General features: G+C 52.1%; 1 protein-coding gene across 3 annotated transcripts in view; it reads left to right on the plus strand.

Moving 5' to 3' along the window:
• The window catches only part of ITGA11 (integrin subunit alpha 11), a 135649-nt gene that overhangs the window by 83945 nt on the left and 25561 nt on the right, over positions 1-26143 (plus strand). For all 3 annotated transcript variants that reach the window (XM_066342837.1, XM_066342836.1, XM_066342838.1), the window contains 9 exons: positions 963-1033; positions 10694-10838; positions 12719-12867; positions 16819-16959; positions 17198-17401; positions 18074-18204; positions 21391-21557; positions 22924-23066; positions 24526-24636. In XM_066342837.1, the coding sequence (XP_066198934.1) occupies positions 963-1033; positions 10694-10838; positions 12719-12867; positions 16819-16959; positions 17198-17401; positions 18074-18204; positions 21391-21557; positions 22924-23066; positions 24526-24636 (1262 nt within the window). The remainder of the gene's footprint in view (positions 1-962; positions 1034-10693; positions 10839-12718; positions 12868-16818; positions 16960-17197; positions 17402-18073; positions 18205-21390; positions 21558-22923; positions 23067-24525; positions 24637-26143) is intronic.

The raw sequence follows: 26143 nt of genomic DNA on the forward strand, positions 1-26143 counted from the left end.
TAACACGGCCTCTCGGTCCACCCTGCTCCTCGTCCACCCTGCCTCCCGGTCCACCCGGCCTCCCGGTCCACCCTGCCCCTCGTCCACCCTGCCTCCCGGTCCACCCTGCCCCTCGTCCACCCTGCCTCCCGGTCCGCCCGGCCTCCCGGTCCGCCCGGCCTCCCGGTCCGCCCGGCCTCCCGGTCCACCCGGCCTCTCGGTCCATCCGGCCTCTCGGTCCACCCGGCCTCTCGGCTTTGCCATGTGGCATCCTAAAGCCTGAGCAGTCTGCGGACCACTGAAAATGAAAAGCTACAGACACAGGCAAAGGGGACTAAAAAGAGTCTTTGTAAATGAGGATAAATAGAAAGTATGAACTTAAGTTTTGACACTCACACTAGAACTTAAATATTCAAATCGGTATATTTCTCCTCAAAATGTTCGCCTTGGGTGACAAGAATGTTGGCTCTGATGACAAGTTTGGAAGGGCCCTCTGGGGAGGGGCTTTCAGCGCACCAGAGGTTTCTTGTGCAAAACTGTGGTGGTGACAGTCCCCCTCCTGCGGGTCTAGTTGATGTTTGGGAATCACCCCGAGGCAGCTGGAACCAAACACAGTGAATAAGAGGAATGAGCAAGGTAGAAATTCCATTTCTCGCCCAAAACTATTTCTTTCCACATACTTCTCTTGATCTTTCCCCAATTTTGGCAGTCTATGGTACACATGCCTATAACATAAGCTGTCCCAAGCCCTTTCCAGCAGAGTGGGCTGCTAATAAACCCACAGGGCCACCTGGAAGGCGCCTCGTGCCTCCCCTGCAGGGTGCCGGCCACGGAGGTCAGACAAGGCCCGGCTGAGACTCGGGGCCCCTCTCACCTCCCTGAAGGCGCTCCCCGGGAAACTGGTGTTGTGGATTAAGCTGTAGATGTGTGTAGCACTGAGCCATCAGGCATGAATCTGACCCCTGTCTGTCCTTCCGTCTTAGGCACCAACAAGAACGAAACCTCCTTTGGGCTGGAGATGTCACAGACGGGCTTCTCCTCTCACGTGGTGGAGGTACGGACGGTTCAGAGCCATCCTCCCACACGCTCAGCGCTCTTGGTCGTCATCCCCTTTCCTGGGCTGTCTCTTATCCCCCTTTCTCATTTTCTTGGAGTCCCTCTGCCTCCCATTTTCAGTGGCTGGAAGAGGGAAGTCAAGGTCTTCAACTTACAGTAAGTTGTCTCACCCTCCCTGTGCAGAGTGCTGATGGGGACATTTCCTTCAGATCCAGGGGTTCCATTTAGTCCACAGAGCCTTGTGCAAAAACTAGGTCATCATGGCAAAACCATTGCACGTGCTCTAATAGCGCCCATACGTGATCGAGGAGGCCTGTGTGTGCAGGGGCACAGCCCTGGGTCAGCGTCAGGAGGGTGTCCAGATGTGTCCCGTGTGCTCAGGCAGGAAGCCCACATGGGCCCCCTCTTGGTGCAAACTCAACATCAGATTACAGAGGTCCCAGGTGGGCACATGCTGTCACAAACAGCATGTTGTGCCTGGGGCTCTGCATCGCAGGTCCAGAGCCTCGAGCCGTCACCCTCCGCACCCTCCAGCTGGGGCTGAAACCTCTCAGGACTGCCAGAGGGACAGAGGAGTCGATACCACTGAAAACGTGGAGCACCACGTGCAGGGAGAACCGTGTGGGAAAGCCGGGATGTGTCGGTATCTGTGCAAGCCCTCGTGGGCGTGCTCTGAACAGACAGGAGTCCCAGATGCATGTGCGTGTCCCGCCCAACTCCTCTGTGAAATGGGAAGGACAGGAGTCCTTGTTCCCAGTTTCCAGCTAAAGAAACCAAGTCACAGAATTCACAGAATGGCTGAGTGACCCACTGACGTGCTGTAAGTGAGAGGCCCATTCACCTCATGCTCTCTCCCCTACATGGAGCAGCCACTTGAGAGAGAGTGTGGAATCTCAGGGGCTCTGAGTCAGAAATCCCAAACTGGAGAGAGGAGGGGTGTGCACAGCTGCAGCAGGCAGCCGGGCGGAGACGCAGCTCACACCCAGCTCTTCCTCAGCCGCATCTGGACAATCCCACGCTCACTTGAATTCAGCAAGAGATCCGTGTAACTGCCCTATAATCCTAACAGTCAAGTTGTATGCAGAGCACTTCACATTTTTCCACGAATTTGAAATTCCTAGACCCCATTTCACGCTCAGAAACAGTCCTGCCAAGTCAGCAGGTGGTAACAGTTGTCCCATTTGAGGTGATCACATCAGCAAATCTTTCGGGTGCCTGCCCAGTGCTGGATCCCACAAGGTGCAGAGGCCAGAGCCCTGCCCTCAAGGAGCTCGCAGTCAGAGGGTATGGAGCCAGCACGGGGAGAGACGAAGCCTTCCCCCAAAGAGGTCAGGCGGCGAGTCATGGACTAGTCAGGACTGGCCCCAGTCTCCTAACTCTGGGGTCAGGGCTGATTAGAAAATTGAGCGAGAACTCCAATTTAATTAATCCAACAAGCATTTCTCAAAAGTAACTAAGGTACTGAAAGGAACCAGAATTTCCTCTTGCCACCAAGAATCAGTCAACTTACAAAGAACCCAGAGCAGCAGTCCTCAGCTTTGAGAGCAGGGTAAGAGAAACTGTAGATTTCTCCTAGGTCAAAGTGTAACTTTAGGGGGCCCCCATCCAAGGAGCCCCTGTGGAGACACCCCCCAGCCGCTCATGGGGGGACTACATGTACACATCTAATGCTAATCAAGACAGCATGTAATCAGGGTCTTATAGAAGGAAAGGCCCAGGCGGGGGAGGGGCCATCAGGGAAGGATGACACAAGGGGCAGTGAGCGGCACAGAGGAAGGTGGTGTGCACAACACTGGGGTAAATCTGAGCACACACGAGGGGCCAGCCCAGATGTTGGAGACAGTGAGAGAGACTAAATGCCCCTTGTCTCCTTCGTTCATTTCATAATCATTTTTTTGAGCATCTCCCTATGTGTCAAGCTCTGTAGCAGGAACTGGAGACCTATAAAAACAGATAAAGGTGGCCCTGGCCGGTTGGCTCAGTGGTAGAGCGTCGGCCTGGCGTGCGGAAGTCCCAGATTCGATTCCCCGCCAGGGCACACAGGAGAAGCGCCCATCTGCTTCTCCACCCCTCCCCCTCTCCTTCCTCTCTGTCTCTCTCTTCCTCTCCTGCAGCCGAGGCTCCATTGGAGCAAAGATGGCCCAGGCGCTGGGGATGGCTCCTTGGCCTGGGCCCCAGGCGCTAGAGTGGCTCTGGTCGCGGCAGAGCGACGCCCCGGAGGGGCAGAGCATCGCCCCCTGGTGGGCAGAGCATCGCCCCCTGGTGGGCGTGCCGGGTGGATCCCGGTCGGGCGCATGCGGGAGTCTGTCTCTCCCCGTTTCTAGCTTCAGAAAAATACAAAAAAAAACAACAGATAAAGGTTAGTGTAACATTTCATCTGACAGCAGCTCAAAGTCTAATTGGGGAGAAAGATTCTTCAATAAGTTCAGTCTCCTGCTTCTCATATTGTGATCTGTGTACACCCAGAAATCGGGGAACCTTAAGAGAAATTAAAATGAACGTCAGGTACTTGGGGATACTTGAGCTAAGCCCTGAAAATGGCCCCCGCAGCTAAGTGTGAGCAGCAAGGTGTGTCCAAGAGGACCTCAGGGTTCCCCAGCTGCGAGGCAGAGACCAGGAGCTCAGGACCCCAGCTTGTTACTTAGGTCAGGGTCATGCACTGCCCTGGGAAGCTTCTTCTACATGCCCAACTCTTTTTCTGTTGCCCAACAGGGGGACCCAGATGCCTCTCCCCATCCTGTAGATCTAGACCCCAGTTCCTCTATCACCCCAAGTCTTATTTACCAGAGACAGGTACTTGGAATGTTTTATGTGATAGAACTTTAAAAGAGAAGATGATTACATTTGAATTTGAGACTCCTTAATACTTTAAAAAAAACAAAAAACCTTCTAAATCCAAAGAAATGGCGCCATGATGGTGGGCTCTCTGGTGTTGTGATCGTCCACCGGGTTACTATGTATTTTGGAGCACAGGGATTTTTCAGTGCCAGCCACCGATGCCATCATAACTGTGAGTCCAGCTCCGCCGTCCTCAGGGTCAGCCAGATCTCTCCGGGGAGTGGGGGAAAGTGGGTCCAGCCTTTCAACTTTTCCCAGAGCAGATCCAGAGCCCAAGTGAGTCCATCTCCTGGGCGGGTCCCCAGGCTTCATCTGTCCCAGAAGTGTTCCACCTTGACAACCTCAGACAGCTACTTCTTGCAAATGTGCGAAAGGAGCCTTCAACTGCCCCAAGCCTGTTTAGTTATGTCAGAGGAAAGGTCTCTAGTCCCAGGGGAGGGACCCAGTAAAATGTTCTCAAATGCCACAGGAAAGGTCCAGAGCCCCATTGCCTGGCCTGCTGCCATCTGTCAACAAGGAAACCAACCTTTGAGTTAGCAAGGGTAAAAGCAACAAGCGGAAAGAGGGACCAGAACCCAGGGTAGGAGAGGAGATCCCAGACATCACCTGGGCACCTGAAGAGCTCAAGGCTCCAGACCACAGAAATTGCATCCCACAATTATGGCCGAAGATCAGAGCCACTGAGGAAACAGAGAGCTGGAGCCAACCCAGGAAACTCTAGTCTTGATTTTCAACAGGGGAAAGAGAATATTCTGGAAATTACCATCAGAGAGACCAGCTACAGATCCCTGGTCAAATTCTAGAATGAATTATTAAGCCAATGCCTTCATCAGCACTTGGAAATACATGTGAAAGTCACTAAGAGCTGGAATAGTTTTTATTACTGTTGGCTGTCTGCTGAGGTGGTGAACTTCCTGTCAAGTTGGGTAATCAAGAAGAAGCTACCAGAAAGCTTGCAGAAAGGATCCATACCTCCCAAGAGGGTATAGATCCTAAGAGTCTATGCTCCCCATAGGCCACAAGGGGAAGGTGTGGAGGCAGGAAGAACATAAATAATTGAGTCCGGAGCTCCTCCTACACAGGACTCAGCAGAGAAATTGTACATTTAACATCCTACACTACAGTCCATAAATCCCCCTCAACACCGTTTACAGAAGGAAGCAGTTTCATTAGGGTGGATCTGTACACAAAAACTTTGGTGACTCATCCATAAGAAAAGATCGTTTTTCCTGTCACGCATCATAATCTGAGCCTCTTCTGCCTCTTCAGCCTGTGCCCTCACACAGCCCCTCCTGGGGTTGTGAACTGAATAGCTAAGGTTGTTGGCTGTTATCTAAGATTCTTTGCCATTGACGCCTTAAAGCTGTAATCTTTCCTAAGCGTTTTGCGTTTGAACTAGTTTTGCATATGTGATTCAATCCAAAGTGAAAGGAAACGAAATCATAAAGGTGAAATGACCTAGAAGCTGTGAACCCCTCCCAAGCCCCCAGATGCCTAATTGATGGGGTAGACTCTTCCACCTGCCAGCTAGTGCAGGCAGTTAGGGCTGTCCATCAGGGCTGTCCCTGCCCCCCCCCCCCCCCACCATGAGGCCAAGTCATGGTAGCCAATGTCTGCTAACGTGTTTATTCCCCAGTGTTTACAAGGTGACTGACTCCTGGTGGCAGGAATCATTTCCGGTTCACTAGGGTCCTCCTAAGCCCAGCTGTGTGGCCCTGGGCTGTGCCCTGGTGCCCAGCACTCCACTCCTGGGCCTCATCCCTGGAAACTCTGAGCAGAGGCAACCAACCCTCTCTGACCTTGAATGAGCAGACAAGTGCAGTGGGCCCCTTGCCGCTCGCTCGTAGCCCCTCCTCACTGCCTGGCGGCCAGCTTCCAGCAGCACACACGGGGAGGGGCTCCTCTCCACAGAAAGGTTGAGGATCCGTTTCTGGGTCTTTCCTGCCCAGCCCCATCCAAACGTCCTGGCACTCATCCTTCCTCAGGCTCCACTTTGAGCTTGTTGAAAACAAATCTAATGCCAGAATCCAAGCAACTAGTTAAAGCATAATCTACCCTCTTAATGACCTTTTGGCCTAAGAAGGGGCTCTTGAGAATAGAGTGCTGACTCCTCTATAGTCACTCTGATGGTGGACACACAGAAACTGGGAAGCCACCGGAGAGCCTGCGGGTGGGGCACAGCACCCGGCCTACATGGTCTCCCTGCACGCCAGCGCACAGACCGCCAAGGACCACCTCCACCTGCCTCCGCAGCCCTGCCTCTCCAATGCTAGGAAGAATTGCTGGCATCTGGTATTCTAATTCCATCACTACCTGGCTGTGTGGCCTCAGACAAATCATTTAACCTCTCTGAACTTTAGTCTTCAAGTAGATATCTGAGAAACATTTGTAGACTTGAATCTTGAGGCTTAGAACTGAGGTGTGCATTTTGAGACAAGTAATTATCGATCAAGTCAGGTTTTCTTCAGATGCTTTCCCAACTCCACTGTGCAGCCACCCCACCCCCTCAAGTGGTCACCCATCTCCTGTCGGCCTCAAAGCAGGCTGTCCTTGCCTCCATCCGAGCACATTGTGAAGACTCTCTGTAGCACCAACTTCACAGTGAGATCTGATTCTTTGCCTCCTGCCTCCTGGAAGTGCTTCATGGATGAATTAATGAATGAGAAGAGCTATATGTTCTATGTCCTTATTAGCTGTCACGCACCTGCCAAGAATGAAAAATGCTAATTTTAACAACAAAACAGCTGAGGAACCTCAGGCTCAGAGAAGGAGACAGAGTTGCCCAAGGTCACACAGAAGCCTTGGAGGTGGAACTGAAGCCAGGAATGTTTAGAGTCTGGGGAGCTCATGCTATAACCCCAAGGCCAGAAATTCTCAACACAGTCCTGTTGGCGATCTGGGCTGGACATTCGCTTGGGTTGGGGCTGTCCTGTGCACAGTAGAGGTTCAGCAGCAGCCCTGGCCTCTGCCTACCAGGTGCAGTAGCAGCCCCAACACCACTGCAGCTGTGGCAACCAAACCTCTTTCCAGGCACTGCCCAATGCTGCCTAGGGGCTAGACGTCACTGCTTCCAGGGCCAGGGATGTGGCCCAGCCCTGGTGGGGACATGGACTGCCTGGAGCACAGAGTTTGGGGAGAAATGGTCCAAGCCTCGGGAGCATTCAGCTCATCTGGGACGGCCAGACTGCTGCAGAGGGCAGGTCAGAGGGCAGGTAAGAGCCGAGCTGGCAGGATCTGACAGGGGGCATTACGGTCAGGCAAGTACAGGTGCAGGTCGTCCTCAGGGAGGGCACAGACTTGGCGTCAGCCCTTCTGGGGGCCGCCAAGTCTGCGTCTTCATTCTTACAAAGTGCCAAGAGAGTCAGCTGTTCCAAGGGTCCGTCTGTGCAAGGCCACCCAGGCACACCCTGGTGATATCTGGTGGGAGCCCGGGTGGCCCATAGGAAAGGAGGCCGTAAATCAGGGAGCAGGTGCCAGGCCTGGAGCGTGGGACTCGGCTTTCCCCCAGAATTCCTGCTGTTCGTTCGCAGCTGGGGCTGCATGCCTGGTTTCTCCTGTCAAGACTTTGGCCCCATACTTCCAGATGTTTTCCAAACTTGAAATGTCTGGGCTCCCCCAGCTGGGAAATGATTGTAACATAATGAAGTTTGCTCTGGTGGCCTTCGCTTATGTTCCCAGCCAGCCCTCTCCTCACAATGCACCCTGTCCTCAGTAGGGTCTCCCAGCCCCCAATAGAACCCTCTCAGGAAAGAGCCTCCCCCCGGGAGCACAAGCCTGCAGCCACTATCAGGGTAAAGTGGCAGAAGGTGAGAGCTGGTGAGCCATCACGCGGCCCAGTGGAATCCCTAAGCCTCACTTATGCTGAGTCAGCACCAGGTCTCCCAGTGGGACCTGCGAAACCCCGGCACCTGGGGTGAGCCTGCCCTTTTCGGTACATCGCAGGGGCATCCAGTCACCTGCAAAGCCAAAAATTCATCTTCCAAGGTTTCCCTGTGAAGCAATAAAAAGCCTGGCCTATAGTTACAAACTTGAACTTAGCAGGCACAGAGAAAGAGGAAAGGAAGAGAGAAAAATAAAGTCAAAACCCCTCACTACTCCCAGAGCAGAGCTGAGATGGGAAAGTGGAAGCCGGGTCTGGAGGTTTCTGGGAAGCAGATGGATAGTTTCTCTTCTCTTCAACCCACCTTCCTGATCAAAGTCCCAACCCAGCCTCTGACTTGCTGTCTGACCTCAGGCAAGTTCCTTTCCCTCTATGAACCTTGGATGCCATCTGTCAAGTGCAGAAAATGACAACTGTCCTTCTGGCTTCACACAAATGGATGACTGGATGAAAAAGTGTTCCAAAGAGAATGTGCACACCCAAGTTCGGGAATGGTGGCAGTGACTTTGTGGGTAGAGTCCTTGAGGGCCTGGCCTGATCCTGGCCCCAGCATGTCATCAGACCCTCCCAGGCTGAGGCTCAAACAGAGCAGGAGAAAGGAAGCTAATCAGAAAGCATGACATTAAAACACAGCCCAGAGCATGAGACTCTCCCCAGACCAGCTTATTTATGGTCGTGAAAGCACTGTCTGAACAGTCCGTTCTACCTCTAGAATATTGGCTATCTTAACACTTTGATAAGATCAACTTTGCTCTTTAAAGTGACACCCTGGAAATCAGAAAAGGAAGTTCGGCTCAAGGTTCACAATCTTGCCCCCCCCCCCACTCTGCCACCAACGACACTAGAGCAGGGAGACACTGCCACACTGCCTGTGTGTTTAGTTGGCTCTGATTGTCCCAAGCCCAGAATCACATTTATTTACTGGCACCATCGCTTTGGGAGTAAGGAGAGATTGAGTGCCTTTGACCCTAAGTAGTGGCGGAACCTCAAATCCAGACAAACAGCTGGGTTTAGGAGGCTCAATGAGAGAAAGGTGACTTCACCACCTAGTGCTTTAAGAGCCCACAGCTGGGATACAAACTGCTTCCCCGTGTAACCCAGGAAAGCAGGCCCTCTGTGCTTACACCGCCCTCGTCCCTCATTGCCCCTACTCACTACTCTTCCTCTTCCGAGTGCTGGCTGTTTGTCTTCCTATACCCAGTAGTTCCGTGAATTGTTTAAGGAGGTGAGATGGTGGCAGATAGGGTGCAGGGGCAGCCCAGAATGTGAGTGGACCCAGTCCTTGGGAAAGGACCCTGGACTCAGTAACATGATGACTGACTTCACTTCCAGGAGCCAGAACTTCCTGTCTTCCTGCCCACTGCAACGTCCACTTACACTAAAACTAATGACAAGCTCTGTTCTCAGGGTGTTTGTTGTCATGGATGCGGTCTTGGCTCATCTGCCCGGTCTCATCTTAAACCTCTCTGCCCTCTCTCACTCAATGTTCCAAATCCATCAAATAGCTTTCAGTCTCTTGAAGCCAACGGCTCTAAACTCTCTTCAGCCTCAGGACCTTTGCACAAGTTGTCCTCACCCCCCCGCCCCCACACACACACATCAAGTGGCTGGGTAAGCATCACTAATTCAAAAATGCTTTTGCTGACCCTTATCTCAATCTAAATTAAACCTCACTGTGGTTTTTATCATACCCCTCATCACATTTATCAGTTTGCAACTATTACATTTATTTGTGTATTTGTTTAGGAGCATCGAGCTCCATGAAGTGTCTGGCATAAAGTAAATAAACAGTGAATTTTCACTTAAAAAAAATGAACAAGTAGGACAGAAGACAATCTGACTTTAGGGGAGGGGTATACAGCACAATCAAATGTCAAAATAATCTGGAGATGTTTTCTCTCAACATATGTACCCTGATTTATCAATGTCACTGCATTAAATTTAATAAAAAAAATTATTAAGAGGCAGTTTGCATAGTGATTAGATAGATAGGCTCACAAACAAGTATGCTATGGTTTCAAGCCTCAATGTACTAGTTATTAGTTATGTGACCTTGTATAGACTAAACTCTCTGTCCTGATTTCTTCAGCTTTAAAAGATTTCACACTAGTACTTATCTCAGATTTGGCATGAGAAGTATATTAGCTTCCTAGGGCTGCTGTAACAGAATACCACAAACTGAGTGGCTTAAAAAAAAAATTTATTGTCTCACAGTTTTGAAGGCCAGAAGTCTGAAATCAAGGTGTCAGGAACTACTCCCTATATCTCTCCTAGTTTTCAGGAGCCTCGGGTATTCCTTGGCTTGTAGAAGTGTTACTCTAGCCACATGGCCTTTTTCTCCCTGTGTGTCATGTTCCCTCTCTATCTGTGTCTGATTTTCCTTCTTATAAAGACACCAGTCATATTAGATTAGACCAGTGGTTCTCAAACTTTTTGAAGTTGGGGCACATTTAAAATCCTATGTAGGCACACTATGTACAAATTTCTGAGAAATATGTTATAATAATTAAGTCAAATATTAAAGAATATATACATTACAAAGGCATGTGGAAGGAGACCAAGGCAGGGACACAGTTTGAAGGAGTATCAGAAGGAATGGTCACAAGAGATTTCCTGGAGGGATTCTCAAGCCCAAAGAGTAATGGAGGTTTTAGTCATGGATTTGGAATTTCTTTCTAGAACAGTGCTTCTCTTCTAAACTAATCTCATCCTTGGGGTTAGTTTGATCCATTTTGCTCTAAGGATGGTTTGGGGCAAGAAGGTCTTTGATTCTTTCAAAAGCTAAGGATCCTGGCTACAAGTTGGGCTATAAAATAATAAATCCAGAGAAGGTGCCCAGGGTCACTGGCAGATGTTTCATGGTGCAGGACCTAGTGTGACTACCCAGAGAGGGGCTGCTGGGGGGACAAGCGCTGATGTATGTCCCCTCCCCAATGTCAGGACGGGATTCTGCTGGGAGCTGTTGGCGCGTATGACTGGAACGGAGCTGTGCTAAAGGAGACCAGTGGCGGGAAGGTCATTCCTCTCCGAGAGTCTTACCTGAAAGAGTTCCCCGAGGAGCTCAAGAACCACGGCGCTTACCTGGGTGAGAGCCGGAGCAAGGGCAGCAAATGGGCAGTGGGCAAGGAGGGGGCCCGGGGAAGCCAGTACCACTCGCCCATGGCACAACCATGCACTCTGCACTCATTCAAGCACAGATCAGGGCCATCACTGCCTCAGCCTGGCATCCACCGTGCCCAGCACTGTGCCCGGCAAGTAAATAGGTAGAATAAATGACAAGCCAGGCACCTGTACCAGAAATGTGCTCCAGTAGATGCTTCTAGACACCTCTCTTCCTCCAGGAAGACCCTGGTGGGTAGAACCAGGCTGAAGGACCCTCTTGAAACCCACTGTCTGGCTTTAACCAGAGTCTCCACCTGGGTGGGATCCTGAGGGAGTGCCTCCTGTCCTTCTCCTCCGTCTGGGGCTCACCCAGTGAGGGCAGTGTCTAGGGTCTCCGGGGGATCGCTCCCCGCGTGCCCCAAGGGAGAGCGGGGTTGGGGGAAGGAGACTGGGAGGCCAGGCTCTCCTCCACACTAAGGAAGCTATATGGCCCTCTGGGCCGGGTTCTCTTGTCAGACCCTCAGGGAGGCTGGTTCAGCTTTCAGGGGGGCCCCGCCTGCTGGCCAAAGAGCCCCATCAGAACTGAAGCCACAGCCAACAAACTGATGGAAGCAGGGAGTGCTGCTCGGAGCCTTGAGAGTGGGCCCACGCCTGCCCAGGGGACATTCCGCCCTGGGCCTCTCCCACCACCACCCTCCCTCCTTGTGTGGAAGCCCAAAGGCCCAGGGCCACTTGAAAATGTTTCCAGTAGTGCCACCAAGGGCTCAGCTCAGAAGAAATCTCTGCTCCACACTACAAGGCTAATCCCACCCACCCTCATGTAGGTGTTTACAGTTGTGCTAAATACGCAAGCCCTTTAGCGACCCCCATGCCCTGTCCTGGCCTTTACTGACCTTTGAAGCACTACTTCCCAGAACACACCTCCAAGAGTCAAAAAACTTGTATCTGGAACCAGAGTAAGCCCCCTACTGGTCCCAGACTCCTGGCCACTGAGTCAGCTTGTCTTGTGCATCCTGGAACCAACCTGTAGGACCCCAGTGACAGTGTTACTCACGCACACACACACACAAGCACGGATGGCAGAAAGAGACATCCATTCTCTGGGAACAGCTCAGGAACTATCAACAGGCCTGACACCCATCTAAAAACTGGGATCCAGTGTTCCAGATCGTCTGGCAGAAAGTGGGGCCCTCAGCTCTGCATGCCCGCTGGGGCCCCACTTGCAGGAGAGTCGCCTGAAGGCGCTACACGTTCACCTTCTGGATCCTGGTTGGACAACTCGAGAGTCGTAGCGATTAGGCAGTGCCAGCCTGGGAGCACAGCCTGGTGCCTTTCCGAAGAGCCCCTGAGTTTCTGTTTCTTCCTCTTCTGCGTGGTGTGTGGGTGGCCCGTAAGAAACCTGGGAACTCCTTCCTTTGAGTCTGCAAAGCTTTGGGGCTGCGAGAATCCCTAAAATCCTTATACTTACACAGACAACACTAGTTTTCATGGGTCACTTAGCAGGGGTTTATGGTAATGAAGAGGACAATGGTCCCAGAGAGACAATTGGTGGGGATCAAAAACCAAGCCTGCCTAATATAAAATGAAATGTGCCTAGATTCACCCCTCCCCCTCCTCCTGCAGGTGAAGGAGGGGACGTGTACATCCCAGGTCAGCTATGACTTAGTCACCCCACCTGGCTTCCTTTATTCTCTCCAACCAAGGGTGGGGTACAGGCCTGGGAATGACCGCCCTGCAACATCGCGTCTAACCAGCCTGCCCTGTGCTGGCCTGTCCTCCGGCACAGCTGAGCCATTCGGGGGGCCCTGGCAAGGCTTGCTGAGCACGTGAGGCCAGAGACCAGCCCGTTTCTTCCTGTGGCAGGGTACACAGTCACATCGGTCGTGTCCTCCAGGCAGGGGCGGGTATACGTGGCTGGAGCTCCCCGGTTCAACCACACGGGCAAAGCCATCCTGTTCACCATGCATAACAACCGGAGTCTCACCATCCACCAGGCCCTGCAGGGCGAGCAGGTAACAAAGGGGGAGTGGGGGCAGAGGCGGGGGGCAGAGGGAACTGGACAAATGGGAAAGGCTGGGCTGGAGGTCTCTGGAGCTTATCCCTTCCCTCTCCGTAGGACAGTCCCCAGACCTACAAACATCCTTCCCATATATCTCCTTCATACCATCCTTGAAGCTGGACTGTCGCATTCCCAGAAAGCCAGGCCCTGGTCCCTGGTCATGGCCAGAGTTCAGGGTTAGAGGCAGCATCTAGACTGTGGCTTCCCAGCCTAGACTGCCAGGGTCCCTAGGTGCCCTCAGGGGCAGTCATGTGCCTCAGGCCACCTTCATGCTGCCCAGAGTGGGAGGGGTTGTGTATCCACCCACTCAAGGTCCCATGGGTTCACCAAAATGCCAACTTCTTTCCTTTTCCTAGATTGATAACAGTGGCCAATGCCAATGGCCAATGCCTGGGCTGCGGTGGGCATCCAGGCTGTGCTGCTCAGAGTCTCGGGATGGATGGTCATGAATGCAAACTGTAAAGCTATGATAAGAGTCACTGGTGGTCAAAAGATCAGAAAACAGGGTTCTGATCCAAGTCATTTCAGGAAAACTATGGTCCTGAGAAGCAGCAAGGCTTTTCCAAGGTTCTAGAGTGGATTCATGGCTGGGTCAAGTTCGAAGCCAGGGCTCTTGGGGAGGCTCTCTGCATTATGCCACCTCCTGACCCCCAAACACTCCAAAGCCAGGCCTCAGCCCCTCCTGACTGGCAGCACCCCGTGTCCTGGCACCCTGGGCCGACCCTGGGCCCTCCCTGTCTGGGTCCTTATGTCATTCCCAGCTCACCCTCAGCTCTCCAGAGTCAGGGAACAGCCCTGTCTCCTGCAAGGCCTGTTGCCCCTGGCCTGTCACCATGAGGACAGGCTCCTCGCTGGGTCTCACCTAATCCCCTCCAGTTACAGGAAGCTGTCATTCCACCATTCCCCCCATCATCTCAAGGGCACAGGCGGACCCGGGCGGGGCACTGCGCTGGCCCCAGCTTCCTCCTTCCCCACCTACACTCTGCCCAGGGCATGCTCTTTGGGGAATCCAAGACTAGACTTTGAGAGCTGGAGGGAATTTGCTGATGAATTTATGACATTTTTACTTCCCAGTCCCGCCTCCAGCATCCGAATGAGAAACCGCAGTGCTGAAGGCAGCTCAATTAAGTGGATTCTAAATCACTGTGACCCACATAGCTGAGGCCAGATATCTAGACAAATGCTGCCCTCCCTCCCCCCTTATTTGCTCTCTGTCTGCCTCTTAATTACTTCAGGCAAGCACGTCTCTTCCCTCCCCCATCCAGAGTTTATGATTTTCTATCTCTCTTCTGTATTTTTATCTTTCTCCTCAGTTAAAAGCTGTTCGTGCTTTAGGGCAGATTTCTTCTGAATGCACCCTGGGCCAGGATGTAACTGTGGGAGGGAGAGGCACGGCTCAGGGGTCAGACAGGCCCGAGTTCCAGCTCATTTTGGCTGTGAGCTGCCTTTTGACCTTGGGCAAGCAATCCAAATTCTCTGACCTTCATTCAGTTCCTTGCCTGCAACAAGGTACAGACCATGATCTCTGCTAAGGAAGCGTGAGGCTCACACATGCTAACCAGGGGCTATAAAGCCTATCATGCAGGCCTGTCCCTAGGAAGGGCTCCTTCCCTTTCCTAGGTGACCCATTGGTTCAGTAAACATTTACTGAGTGCGTCCTGTGTGCCAGGCAGGGCACCAGGCCTGGAGGGAATTCAGCAGGCGCAGTGCCCACCCTCATGAAACACCTATGGAGGGAGGGCACAGCTGCTGGCGAAGGAGTGTGAGGCTAGGGCAGCACCTAGGAGAAACACTCACTGTGGGGAGGGGAGGGGGAAGGACAGGGCTGCTGCTAACAGGAAGTGACCTGAGGGCTGGTAGACACTCACGGGGAGGGAGGAAAGGAGACAGGTGCTGACAAGGTGCAGAGGGAAGCCTGGAACCCAGCCAGGGCCTGGAGCTTTTGGAGAGAAATCACTGGGTGTGGCAGGAGGGGCTGGGGGAGCCAGATTTGGGGTCTGGAGGCTGGGGAAGGAAGGAGGCAAGTCCAGCAGGGTCATGCTGTGGAGTTTAAACTTTTTTCCAAAAGCAAACAAGCAACACGGTCAGCTGTTATGGGCCACTCTGGCTGCCTGGGCGGTGGGCTGCAGGGGCTGGCCTGGAGGCAGGGAGGCCCATTGGAGGGTGCCTCCTGGGGCAGAGGCAGCAGGGGAGGGAAATAGATGGACTGGGGCCATGATTGGCCAACACCAGGCAGGACTCACTGGGAGGCTGCAGGTGCGAGAGGGTAAAGGGTAGACCAGGAAGGACCCTCCGATTGAGTGGGTGGATGGCGCCCACACTGATGGGGGGAGCTGGCACCCAAGGTGGGAGAGGGACACAGTGAATGTTCAAATGCTGAAAAAAATTATTATTCACCGCAAGGTGCTAGTCCCAGAGTTATTTTTGACATTAAAAATTGAAAGGAGCACCTGACCAGGTGGTGGCACAGTGAATAGAGCGTTGGACTGGGATGCGAGGACCCAGGTTCGAGACCCCGAGGCCAACAGCTTGAGCGCGGGCTCATCTGGTTTGAGGAAGGTTCACCAGCTTGGACCCAAGGTCGCTGGCTTGAGCAAGGGGTTACTCAGTCTGCTGAAGGCCCGCGGTCAAGGCACATATGAGAAAGCAATCAATGAACAACTAAGGTGTCGCAATACGCAATGAAAAACTAATGATTGATGCTTCTCATCTCTTCGTTTCTGTCTGTCTGTCCCTGTTTATCCCTCTCTCTGACTCTCTCTCTGTCTCTGTAAAAAAAAAAAAAATTGAAAAGAGCTAAATGTTTAACAATAGAGGACTGATTAAATACATTTGGCACATGTATAATTATGAATATTATAGAATCACCAATGATTGTATAGTTGAAAAAAATTAATAAGTGCTCGTGATCCATCAGTATGTAAACTATATATAGTATGATCTTAGATTGGAAAAATAAAACCATACACACGCACACACAAGGCACACACTCTAGAGCAGGGGTCCCCAAACTTTTTACACAGGGGGCCAGTTCACGGTCCCTCAGACCGTCGGAGAGCCGGACTATAAAAAAACTATGAACAAATCCCTATGCACACTGCACATATCTTAAAGTAAAAAAACAAAACAGGAACAAATACAATATTTAAAATAAAGAACAAGTAAATTTAAATCAACAAACTGACCAGTATTTCAATGGGAACTATGGGCCTGCTTTTGGCTAATGAGATGGTCCGGTTCCATATTTGTCACTGCTAGCCATAACAAGTGATATGACACGCTTCCGGAGCCGTGACGTGTGTGTCCTGCGTCACTGGAAGTAGTACTGCACGTGAGCGACGCTGGGCTTTGTGGTGCCGCCACATACAGTACACATACAACATCCGCATCCTGTGCTCCTCTCACTGACCACCAATGAAAGAGGTGCCCCTTCCGGAAGAGCGGCAGGCCGAATAAATGGCCTCAGGGGGCCACATGTGGCCCGCCGTAGTTTGGGGACCCCTGCTCTAGAGAAAACAGACTAGAAGAAAATACAGTAAAGCATTCAGAGTAGTTGTATGTTTGGACAACAGGTGACTTTCCTTCTTTATACATTATTTATTTTGCTCATTGTTTTGCCATTATAATGTATCAATTACAAACAGGATAAATGGCAATTGATAAAATTGAATGATGGAAAGAAAGAAGAGTGGGGGTGGAAATGAAGAACAAAAGGCAAAAAGAGGGGAAAGAAGGACAAACTGACATTGTAAGTCCACTCCGTGGGAGGGGAGGGAGAGAGAGGCGTGAGTTTGTTCACCCAGACTTGCCAGTCGAAGGCCATCTGTCCGGTTCCCCTGCTCTGGCCGTCTGGGGCCTCTCAGCAACCCGACCCCATTGCCCTCTCCCCTTCCCTGTGTCGCAGATAGGCTCTTACTATGGGAGTGAGATAACCTCGGTGGATATCGACGGTGACGGTGTGACTGATGTCCTCCTGGTGGGCGCACCCATGTACTTCAGCGAGGGCCGAGAACGAGGCAGGGTGTACATCTACAACCTTAGACAGGTACGGCTGTGTCCCTGCCTTCACTCTGGTCTCACAAGGGAACCTGGGTCAGGAGAGAGACCAGCGCCTGCCTGCTGAGGCCAGGGCAGCTAGGAAGCACCTCTGTCATTGGGCCCTGTAGCCAGAGAGCGTTGCTGGGGAAGATGGGTGGAGAGAGGATGCTGCCGGGAAGAGGGCATGGACCCTGAAGGCCCTTGCCAAGGCCCCCCTGAGCCTTTTCCTGCCCCTACTTTTACAGAACCGGTTTGTTTATAATGGAACACTGAGGGATTCCCTGAGTTATCAGAATGCCCGATTCGGGTCCTCCATCGTCTCGGTGCAGGACCTCAATCAAGATTCCTACAACGACGTGGTGGTGGGAGCCCCTTTGGAGGACGGCCACGAAGGGGTCATCTACATCTTCCATGGCTTCCGAGACAGCCTCCTAAAGACGCCGAAGCAGGTAGCACCAGTGGCTGGAGCTGGGACCCAGGGTCCTCGTCGCTCATGCTCAGTCGTTGGGTTTGGGATTATCATCTGTCCTTATCCAGGGCAGAATTCTGACCTCCTAGCTCAACTTGCCTTGTGTCAGAGTTATGAAATGGGTGCATTATTCTTCAGGAACTTCCACATCACCTCTATGGGCACCCTCTCCCTGCTGAACCTGATCTCTAAACAACAGCAACAAAGTCCCAGGGACCCGAGCCTCACCCTCCTCCACGTGCATTCATGCGCTTGACCACAGTGGTGGATGCCTATCCAGGCTCGCTTTTCCCCAGGAACACTTCATGCTGGCCATTGCTCACTTCAAAAGTGACCCATCCTAGGTCCCATCCCCTCAGGGTCATTATCTTTGCTTTGTATGTTAGCAGTGAGAGATCCTAATGGGTTACCTGCCAGGTAACACATGAGGAAATCTTCAGATACAATACTTTAGTCTAAAAGTGTGACTTGGTGGTAGGAATTTCAGGTGCCAGCAAAGACCAGGAGAGGAGACAGCATTGGGCTGGAGAAGGGTCCTGCTGGTTTCAAACAGGCTCCCTCCGGGATTTCCGTGTGTATTTACCCTGGAGGGCGGCCCCGCCCACCCTGGTCCAACAGTGTCGAGCCCCAGCTTTTTCTTTCCACTCCCTAGAGGATCACGGCCTCAGAGCTGGCTCCCGGCCTCCAGTATTTTGGCTGCAGCCTCCACGGGCAACTGGACCTCAACGAGGATGGGCTTGTCGACCTGGCGGTGGGCGCCCTTGGCAACGCTGTGATTTTGTGGTTGGTACCTTCACTTTTCCTGACTCTAGGGCTCCCCTGACAGTCATGATGGATACAGGGTTTAAAAGAGATGCTTCAGGATCTTTGTCCTTTGTCTTTAATCATCATGAGCCAAACTCTCCTGTTCTTACCCCATTGTGACCACAAATCTCCAATGTATGGAAGGACTGTAAGTTATTTTGAAGTCCCAATCCCTCTTCTCAATAGAGATCTAAGATTTTGAGCATTTAGTGTCAAAAATCCCCTCTTGGAATTTAGCCTGGAAGTCTTGGCTACTTAGGCATATCTTCAACTTCAGCCTTTCAAGCTTCTTAAAGGAACAGCTCCCCCTTCTCTGCTAGTGCAAGGGAATGTTTATCTAGCACAGAGATTGCTTTGCTCCAAAGGCCTTCGGACTACTTGTCTCCTTTCCCAGGGCCTCATCTCTCTACCAACCCATTAGGTATTTGTCAGCCATCTGCACACAAGGTCTCTCCTTAGCAACGGTCACAACTTTAAAAAAAAAAAAAAAAAAAAGCTTTCTGAAAGCCTATATATTTTACCTTGTGATGTATTAGCTATTTTTGAGCCAAAAAATTTTTATTTGAATTTTTTCCTATGTTAATGAGATATTTTAATATTATTATTAAATACTATTATATTTAATAATAACTTAATGCCTGAACAGGCGGTGATGCAGTGAATAGAGCGTCGGACTGGGATGCGGAAGACCAGGTTCAAAATCCCGTGGTCACCAGCTTGAGCATGGCTCATCCGGCTTGAGTGGGCTCACCAGCTTGAGTGTGGGGTCACTCACTTGAGCGTGGGATCATAGATATGACCCCGTGGTCACTGGTTTGAGCCCAAGGTCACTGGCTTGAGCAAGGGGTCACTTGCTCTGCTGTAGCCCCCCGGTCAAGGCACATATGAGAAAGCAATCACTGAACAACTAAGGTGCCACAACAAAGACTTGATGCTTCTCATCTCTCTCCCTTCCTGTCTGTCTATCCCTACTTGTCTCTCTGTCTCTGTCACAAAAAAATAAATAACAATAATAACTTAAGGAAAATGTGTAAAATAAACAATTTGCTCAGTTTTATCACCTTACCATTAACACGTTGACATAGCTCTTCATAACTCTTTTCCACCTACATATAATGTTCTATAAATGCAATCACTTTTTTTTTTTTTTGCAATCACATTTTTCACAGAATTTACGAAAGGCATTAAACAGAGCTGTGGTGTTACTTCACAGGGAGAATTAAGGAGGAGAGAATATGCTCTTGGGCTTTGAGAATATTAAATCCTTTTGGGAAATGTCTTAATCCAGGTTTTCTAGAAAACAAGTAAAGTTTATGCTTTTGGGGGAGGAGAAGGCTTCAGTCCCAGAAGGACATGCAAGGCAGAAGGAAACTAACGCAGGAAAGAGAGAGAGAGCAGATAGGAGTGTTTCATCGCTGAGCTAGCCACAGTCAGGTGGCCTGGGACCAACATAGCTCCTTGCTCCCTGTCTCTCCAGAGCTAAGATACAACCTCTGTTTCCTGCAACTGCCCATCAAGGGGAGGAAGGAGGAGCCGGGTAACTGCAGGCTCCTTGTGTCCCTGGCTTGCCATGGCCAAAGCTTCAGCAGCCCCACACTCCTAGGTGGTGCCCCTGGTGTTCTGGGCAGCACAGGAGAGCAGGGTCTCTGTGGTACAGCCCGTGCACTGGCGTACGGCCTGGCTGTCCTTGAAGGTCTGCTCCAAATGTGGGGGTTCTTAGGCCTTCGGTGGTGGCAGCTTGGGCAGTAAAGATATTCCCTGTGCACGTTCCAGCCAGGAAGCAAGACAGGTGACCAAGTCCCAGGGTAAGGTGTAGACAGGGGCTAGGGAGTCCTTAAGGTGACACATAAACTAGGTCATTTACAGGAAACAAAACAGGCGTATGCACCCACACACCAGCAGAATTGGTCCTGCAGAAAGGACTGGATCAAGCTCTAGCTTCTGAGACCAGAGGGCTACCTGAGTAGTGAGGGACTAGGGTCAGAGCCCATTGCTGGAGACTTTACTGTCCAATCCCAGGATCTCACACAGGACTGACTGCCCTTTAGGATCATCTGGGGAGCTTTAAAAGCTCTCACTGCCCAGGCCTTGCCAGACCACCTAAAGCAGAATTTCCAGGCAGTGGTAGTTTTTAAAGACTCTCCAGATGTTGATTTCCAATGGGTAGTTGAGTTTGAGAATCACTGATATAACTATTACTCTATATTGTCTTGCTTACCCATTCTGAGTCTGAAATTCCTGGGGGAGAGGTCATGTGAAATGCCCAAGTTCCGGGGAGGAGCCAATGTAGCCAAGACTCAAATGCACCCTTTTCACGCCACACCACAGGGGAGGCAGCACCCTCCTTATCCTAAAAAGAGCAGAGTATTAGCCCAATCATGCTGAAACTCTGAAGCATCTAAATCACACTACACTTATTTCTTCTTATATAAGTGCATGGTTTGGAAAAGCTGTGCTTTTCCTTCCCTGAATAAATTTGAGTAAGTTTGCATTTCCTGTCTGCCTGGCTGGGTAGTGTGGGTGGGCGGGGCGGAGCCTCTAGCACAGGGAGTGGTTCCCTCCTGTGGCTGCACCCTGGAGTCCCCTGGGGAGCGTTAGCACCACGCTCTTCAAGGTCTGGTCCAGGGACCAATGGCGCAGCAGCTCCTTGGAGCTTGCTAGAAATGCAGCATCTGTGCCCACCTATTGGATCAAGAGCTGCATTTTTACAGATCCCCGGGAGATGTGTCACTGTATTATAATATAGATGCACTGTTTTAAAAATATGTTGATGCCAATTCTGATTTAATCTGACCTGGAGTGCAAGTTGGGCACCGCGATTTTTTTTAAAGCTCTCAGGATTAGTCTAATGTTTATCTGGGGCTGGGAACCACTGATCTGAAAGTGATGAGGAGGCAAAAGGCAGCCAGTATGCTCCACAGCAAGGAAAGCGATGAAGGGCTGCCTCGAGGGGCAGGGGGCCTGAGCCCACCCCTCATTACCTGCGCACATTTTGCCCAATCCTTCAAAACTGGGGCCCCACTCTGCTCCCCACCCCCACGCCCTGCCTCACCCTCCAGTGGTGGTTTTGCAGATTCTACTCCCATCTGGCTCTCCGCCTTCCCCCAGGTCACAGCAGGGCCTCCTTGGGCTCACCCTATCCCAGCGACATGCCCTTCTTCCCAGGTCCCGCCCTGTGGTTCAGATCAATGCCAGCCTCCACTTTGAGCCGTCCAAGATCAACATCTTCCACAGAGACTGCAAACGCAGCGGCAGAGACGCCACCTGCCTGGCCGCCTTCCTCTGCTTCACACCTGTCTTCCTGGCACCCCATTTCCACACGGCCACAGTTGGTAAGCCAGGCCCCTCCCTCTCCCCCGGGGCCTCCCCCATGGGTTGCTCTGTTTCAAAACCTGGGTTTTCACTAAAATGGGTTTTAAGGGCCAGACCACACCGAGAGCCGCCTTTGATGACTTCTAGATGCCCATCTGATGCTCCAATTCCAAGGGACAGAGAAGGGACTTCATGCCAGGGTGGGATGGCAGTGAGCAGCAGTGACCTATGAAGGAAAGGCCAGGAGCAGAAGAAGATAGTCAGGGTGCGGTTTGGATCAGAGCAGAGGACTGGAAGCAGCAAAGTAAACCGGAGTGTGAAAGCTGTGACGTCAGCCTGGATGCAGGAAAGGGTCAGATCCAGGCACGGAAGCTGAAACCAGGGGACCGGGCAGATGGAGACCCAGGCAGCTGTGGTCACTGCTTGGAGCAGGTGTGAGTCTGCAGCGGGGCAGTTTGCTTCGGAGGGTCCAGCACTTCACTTCCAGCCAAGGCTGGGGTCAGACACCTGCTCTTGGCAGCCTTGGGCCCAGGCAGCCCTGGGAAGTGATAGCTCCAGGTTCCGGGACCAGACTGAGCCCATGCAGGAAACGGGGACTACAGAGAGCTTCTCGGCCAAGGAGCAAGGCCAGCAGATGAAGAAGTGGGTGTCCAGGGAAGATGAGAACCAGGTCAGGCCGGGGTAGCTGTGCCCTTCTTTCAACTTGTCCCTGTGAAAGGAGAAAACTGCAAGGACCTGGTGCACCCCGAGCCCTGGCTGGGTTACAGGAGGCGGAACTGAGCCTTTCCTGGAATCGGCAAAGGACCAGCCTCGTTGAGAGGGAAGACAGAGTCTTCAACTCCAGAACAGCCTTAAGGTTGAGAAGCTGGTGGGGGCTGGTCAGCCCTCCCTGGTAGCGGGACCTGCCACCTGCAGAGGCTCTCACTGGACATGACGGACATGACGATCCAAAGCCACCGGCTCCAGCTGGGAGAGGAAGCGGGAGAGGTGGGGAGGTGTGTCGACTCCGCGAGGGGCTGCAACAGGCGTCACTGTCCCTGACCCCTCATCCTGTCTCCTCTCCTCTTCTGCCACATTCGCTTTTCCCTCCGTTTCTTCCTCTTTTCCTTTCCCTTCACTGTCAGCCCCATCCCTTCCTCCTCATTCCACCTTTGTCTTCTCTTCAGGTCCTTTCTTTTCTCCTTTCTTGCTGCATCACTTGCTCCCTGCAAGGAAGTTTCCTGCCCACACTGGGCCTCCTGAGGGGAGAGAAGCAGCTTTTCCTGGCCAACCTGGAGGGCTTCCTGGAGGAGGCTGGCTTTCCAGAGGCTGTTTTAATTGAGAGACAAACAGTCTTGGGTGGAAATGTGGCTTCACCGTCATGGTCTTGCCCTCTCCCTCCTCCAGGCATCAGGTACAACGCCACCATGGATGAGAGGCGGTACACGCCACGAGCCCACCTGGATGAGGGCGGAGACCGGTACACAAACAAGGCTGTCCTGCTCTCATCCAGCCAGGAGCACTGTGATCGGATCAGCTTCCATGTCCTGGTGAGCTTGACGCCCAGCAGCCCCACTAGCAGAACCCAAGTTCCTACAGGAAGGGGACACAGAGCTGATGGGTCGCTGCCGTGGAGAGCCAGAGCTCAGCTGGTGCCAGCAGACCTCAGGCGGCCAGCCAGCGGGCAGTGGCCTGGACCGTGGCCACCCCATCCTCAGGCCCTAGAGAAAAGGCCACTGGGACACACTGCCTACCACCTGACAGTACCCTCCTCCGAAATTCCTTCCTCCCCAGCTCTCAAGTGCCCACTGCTTCTTAGCAGGGAATGAGATTAAATGTTGGGGAGGGGACTCAGTGAGGTCTAGTGGAAAGAACGGGGTCAGCGGCAGGGACCATGGCTTGAAAAGAAAGAATAAGGAGGCATCAACTAAAAATGAAGACCGGGTAAGGTAGGCCAGTGGTACGGACAGCTGGGAGGAGGGACAGGGAGAGGCCAGCCTGGCAGAGAGGGAGAACCAGTGGGAGCCTAGGGCCCCAGTTAGTGGATAAAGAAGAGGATGAGAAATTCATCTCATCAAGGCCACAGCTCCAGCCTCAGGGACACAGCAGGGGGCACAGAGAGCCCCCGGCCCCAGTATGCAATGGGCGAAGTCAGAAAAGCTTGAAGGGAGTGAGACGTCCTTGTGTCTGTTAATGTGGTGCCTCTTCAATGTGTTGGTACATTGGTTCCCAGAGTGTGCCCCCCAGGACCAGCAGCATCCCCATCCCCTGAGAACTTGTTAGATATGCACATTTTCAAGCCCCATCCCAGGCCTCCTGAATCAGAAACTCTGGGGGTGGGACTCAGTGTTTTAAAAGCCCTCCCCCCAGCCCCAGGGATTCTGATGCAAGCTCAAGTCTGAGAGCTACTGCCTTAATACAAAGAAGCCACTGTGTCAGGATTTGGGTTCCTGGGGGAGACTTTTTAGGCAGCTCTAAGCATCCCCTCTTACCATCTATGCACAGGACCAACCTGAATCACCCCTATTTTGGCCCCATGTTTGTTCATTCATGGGTCTAGCACATTTATTAAACTGTCACAGTGCTAAGACGGTGCTAAGAGGCTTCTGAGGGAGGAGGGCAGACAGTAATCGGAGAGTTTGAGTGCCACGAGGAAGAGGCAGTGACAGTGTTGGACGGGACGTGAGGATGGGTGCCGCCTGGCTTCCTGGAGGCCAAGGTGTTGGGGAGATGGGTGCCCGGCCTGGAAGGATGAGCAGGAGCTTGGAGACACATCCCAGCAGCCAAGTTGCTGTGTGCTGAGCCCAGTGCCCTTTCCAGGAGGCACACTCTTCAGCTGCAGCCCCCACCGAGAACCTCCAACCCCCATGGGCAGCTCCTCTATCCTGAGCTCGTGCTGAAGGCTGACAGGGTACTGCCCTCTTGGTTTAGGGAGGTGAAGTCCTCTCTCAGTGGTCCTGGCCCAGAAGCGGAGGTTCCTGCCCTCACCCTGTCTTCATCTCCTCACAGGACACCGCTGACTACGTGAAGCCAGTGACCTTCTCAGTAGAATATTCCTTGGAGGATCCCGACCACGGCCCCATGCTGGACGACGGCTGGCCCACTACCCTCAGAGTCTCGGTAGGTCCTGGCCCATAGGGCACACAGCTCTGATGCATACCCCAGCCCCACCCCGAGGCCGGGCCTGAGAGTGACAGGTACAAAAGAGTGCTTCCCCTAGCACTCCTCCCCACCCCCTGCCCAGCAGACCCACAGCATGGCTCCTCCCCTCCTCCCTGTGACCTGTGCTGAACAATTTTGTGAGGGTAAGGACCAGGCCTGCTCCTGTCGGAGGCTCCCCCATAGCCCAGCACAGAGTGAGCACTGAGTGGATCACAGGCCCTGAGAACCACAGGACCAGCAGGGCCTGAGATCTCAGTCACCGGCTTCATTTACACGTGAGGACCCTGAAGGCCCTAGAGAGCCTGGTCTGTGGCTCATTGAGTGACCACCTGATTAACAATCTTCCCCCACCCCCACCGCCCCGCACCTAAGAACAGGGGGGCCTCGGGTTACAGCACAATTCTGTTCCTACGACAGTGACATAACTCGAATTTTGGTGTAAGTCGAACACACCCTAACCTAAGTCACCTACCTATCTTAACACAGTTGTAAAATCATAATCTAGAACATGAAAACCCAACTAAGCCACAGAAAAAGGAAAAGGACATAAATATACTGTACTGTACACCATACTGTAGTAACAGAAAAAAATGAATGGAAAAAAAATATTCCTTACCTTTATTCCTGTGGTTGGCTTGCACACTGGAAGGGGCATTGCAAGGCGGGAGAGAGTGACCTATTGGGAGGAGGAAGCTGGAGAGGCAGGAGAACCTGCAGAAGGTGCTGGAGACACTGGGTCCGGGGAATCAGGATTGCCTAAGGAATATGCAGGAGACGCTGGAGATGATGCTACCTGTACTGTTTTTATGGGAGTGAGCATTGTAAACTTGAAATGTCATATGTCAAGACAGTCGTAACCGAAGACCCCCTGTATTCCAAAAACTAGGCGGTTTCAGCCTCATCTTCCTTGGCTCTGGCCCCACCCTTAGGCACATTTTCTAATCCAGCTCCAGAGGCATCAGCATTTTCTGAAATCTGACACTAGATACTCCCTGCATCTGCCACACCGTACACATCCCACTCAAAGAAAATGCCAGCTATCGATTCTGTCACAGCTGTGCTGGGAGAGCAGGCAAAATGTATAAAATGGAATATCTCAGACCTGAACTCTCGGGATTTAGGAAACAACTCTAAAATGTTCCACAAAACTTTTAAGACCATGACTTGTGAGGTCCAGTCTGAGCATGAATTACTATATAGAATCTAGTGGCCAAACAGAATGTCAGATACATTCTTACATGTATTTCTCCCACATGAAAGGACCCCAACAACAATACTTTAGAAAATCCCGTTTACTCCCATTCGCCCCATCAACCCCCTCAGCTCCTCAGCATCACCCCCTTCCCAGACCTCCCACATTCAGTTACCTTCACACCTTCCACCCTTCTTCCTGATCCTGAGTCACAAACGTCACAAACGCGCAAGCAAGACCGCCTTGAATTGCAGTTTGAAATGGAGAGAAATG

The sequence above is a fragment of the Saccopteryx leptura genome, chromosome 6 (assembly GCF_036850995.1).
Source record: "Saccopteryx leptura isolate mSacLep1 chromosome 6, mSacLep1_pri_phased_curated, whole genome shotgun sequence".
In the NCBI taxonomy this organism is placed as follows: Eukaryota; Metazoa; Chordata; class Mammalia; order Chiroptera; family Emballonuridae; genus Saccopteryx; species Saccopteryx leptura.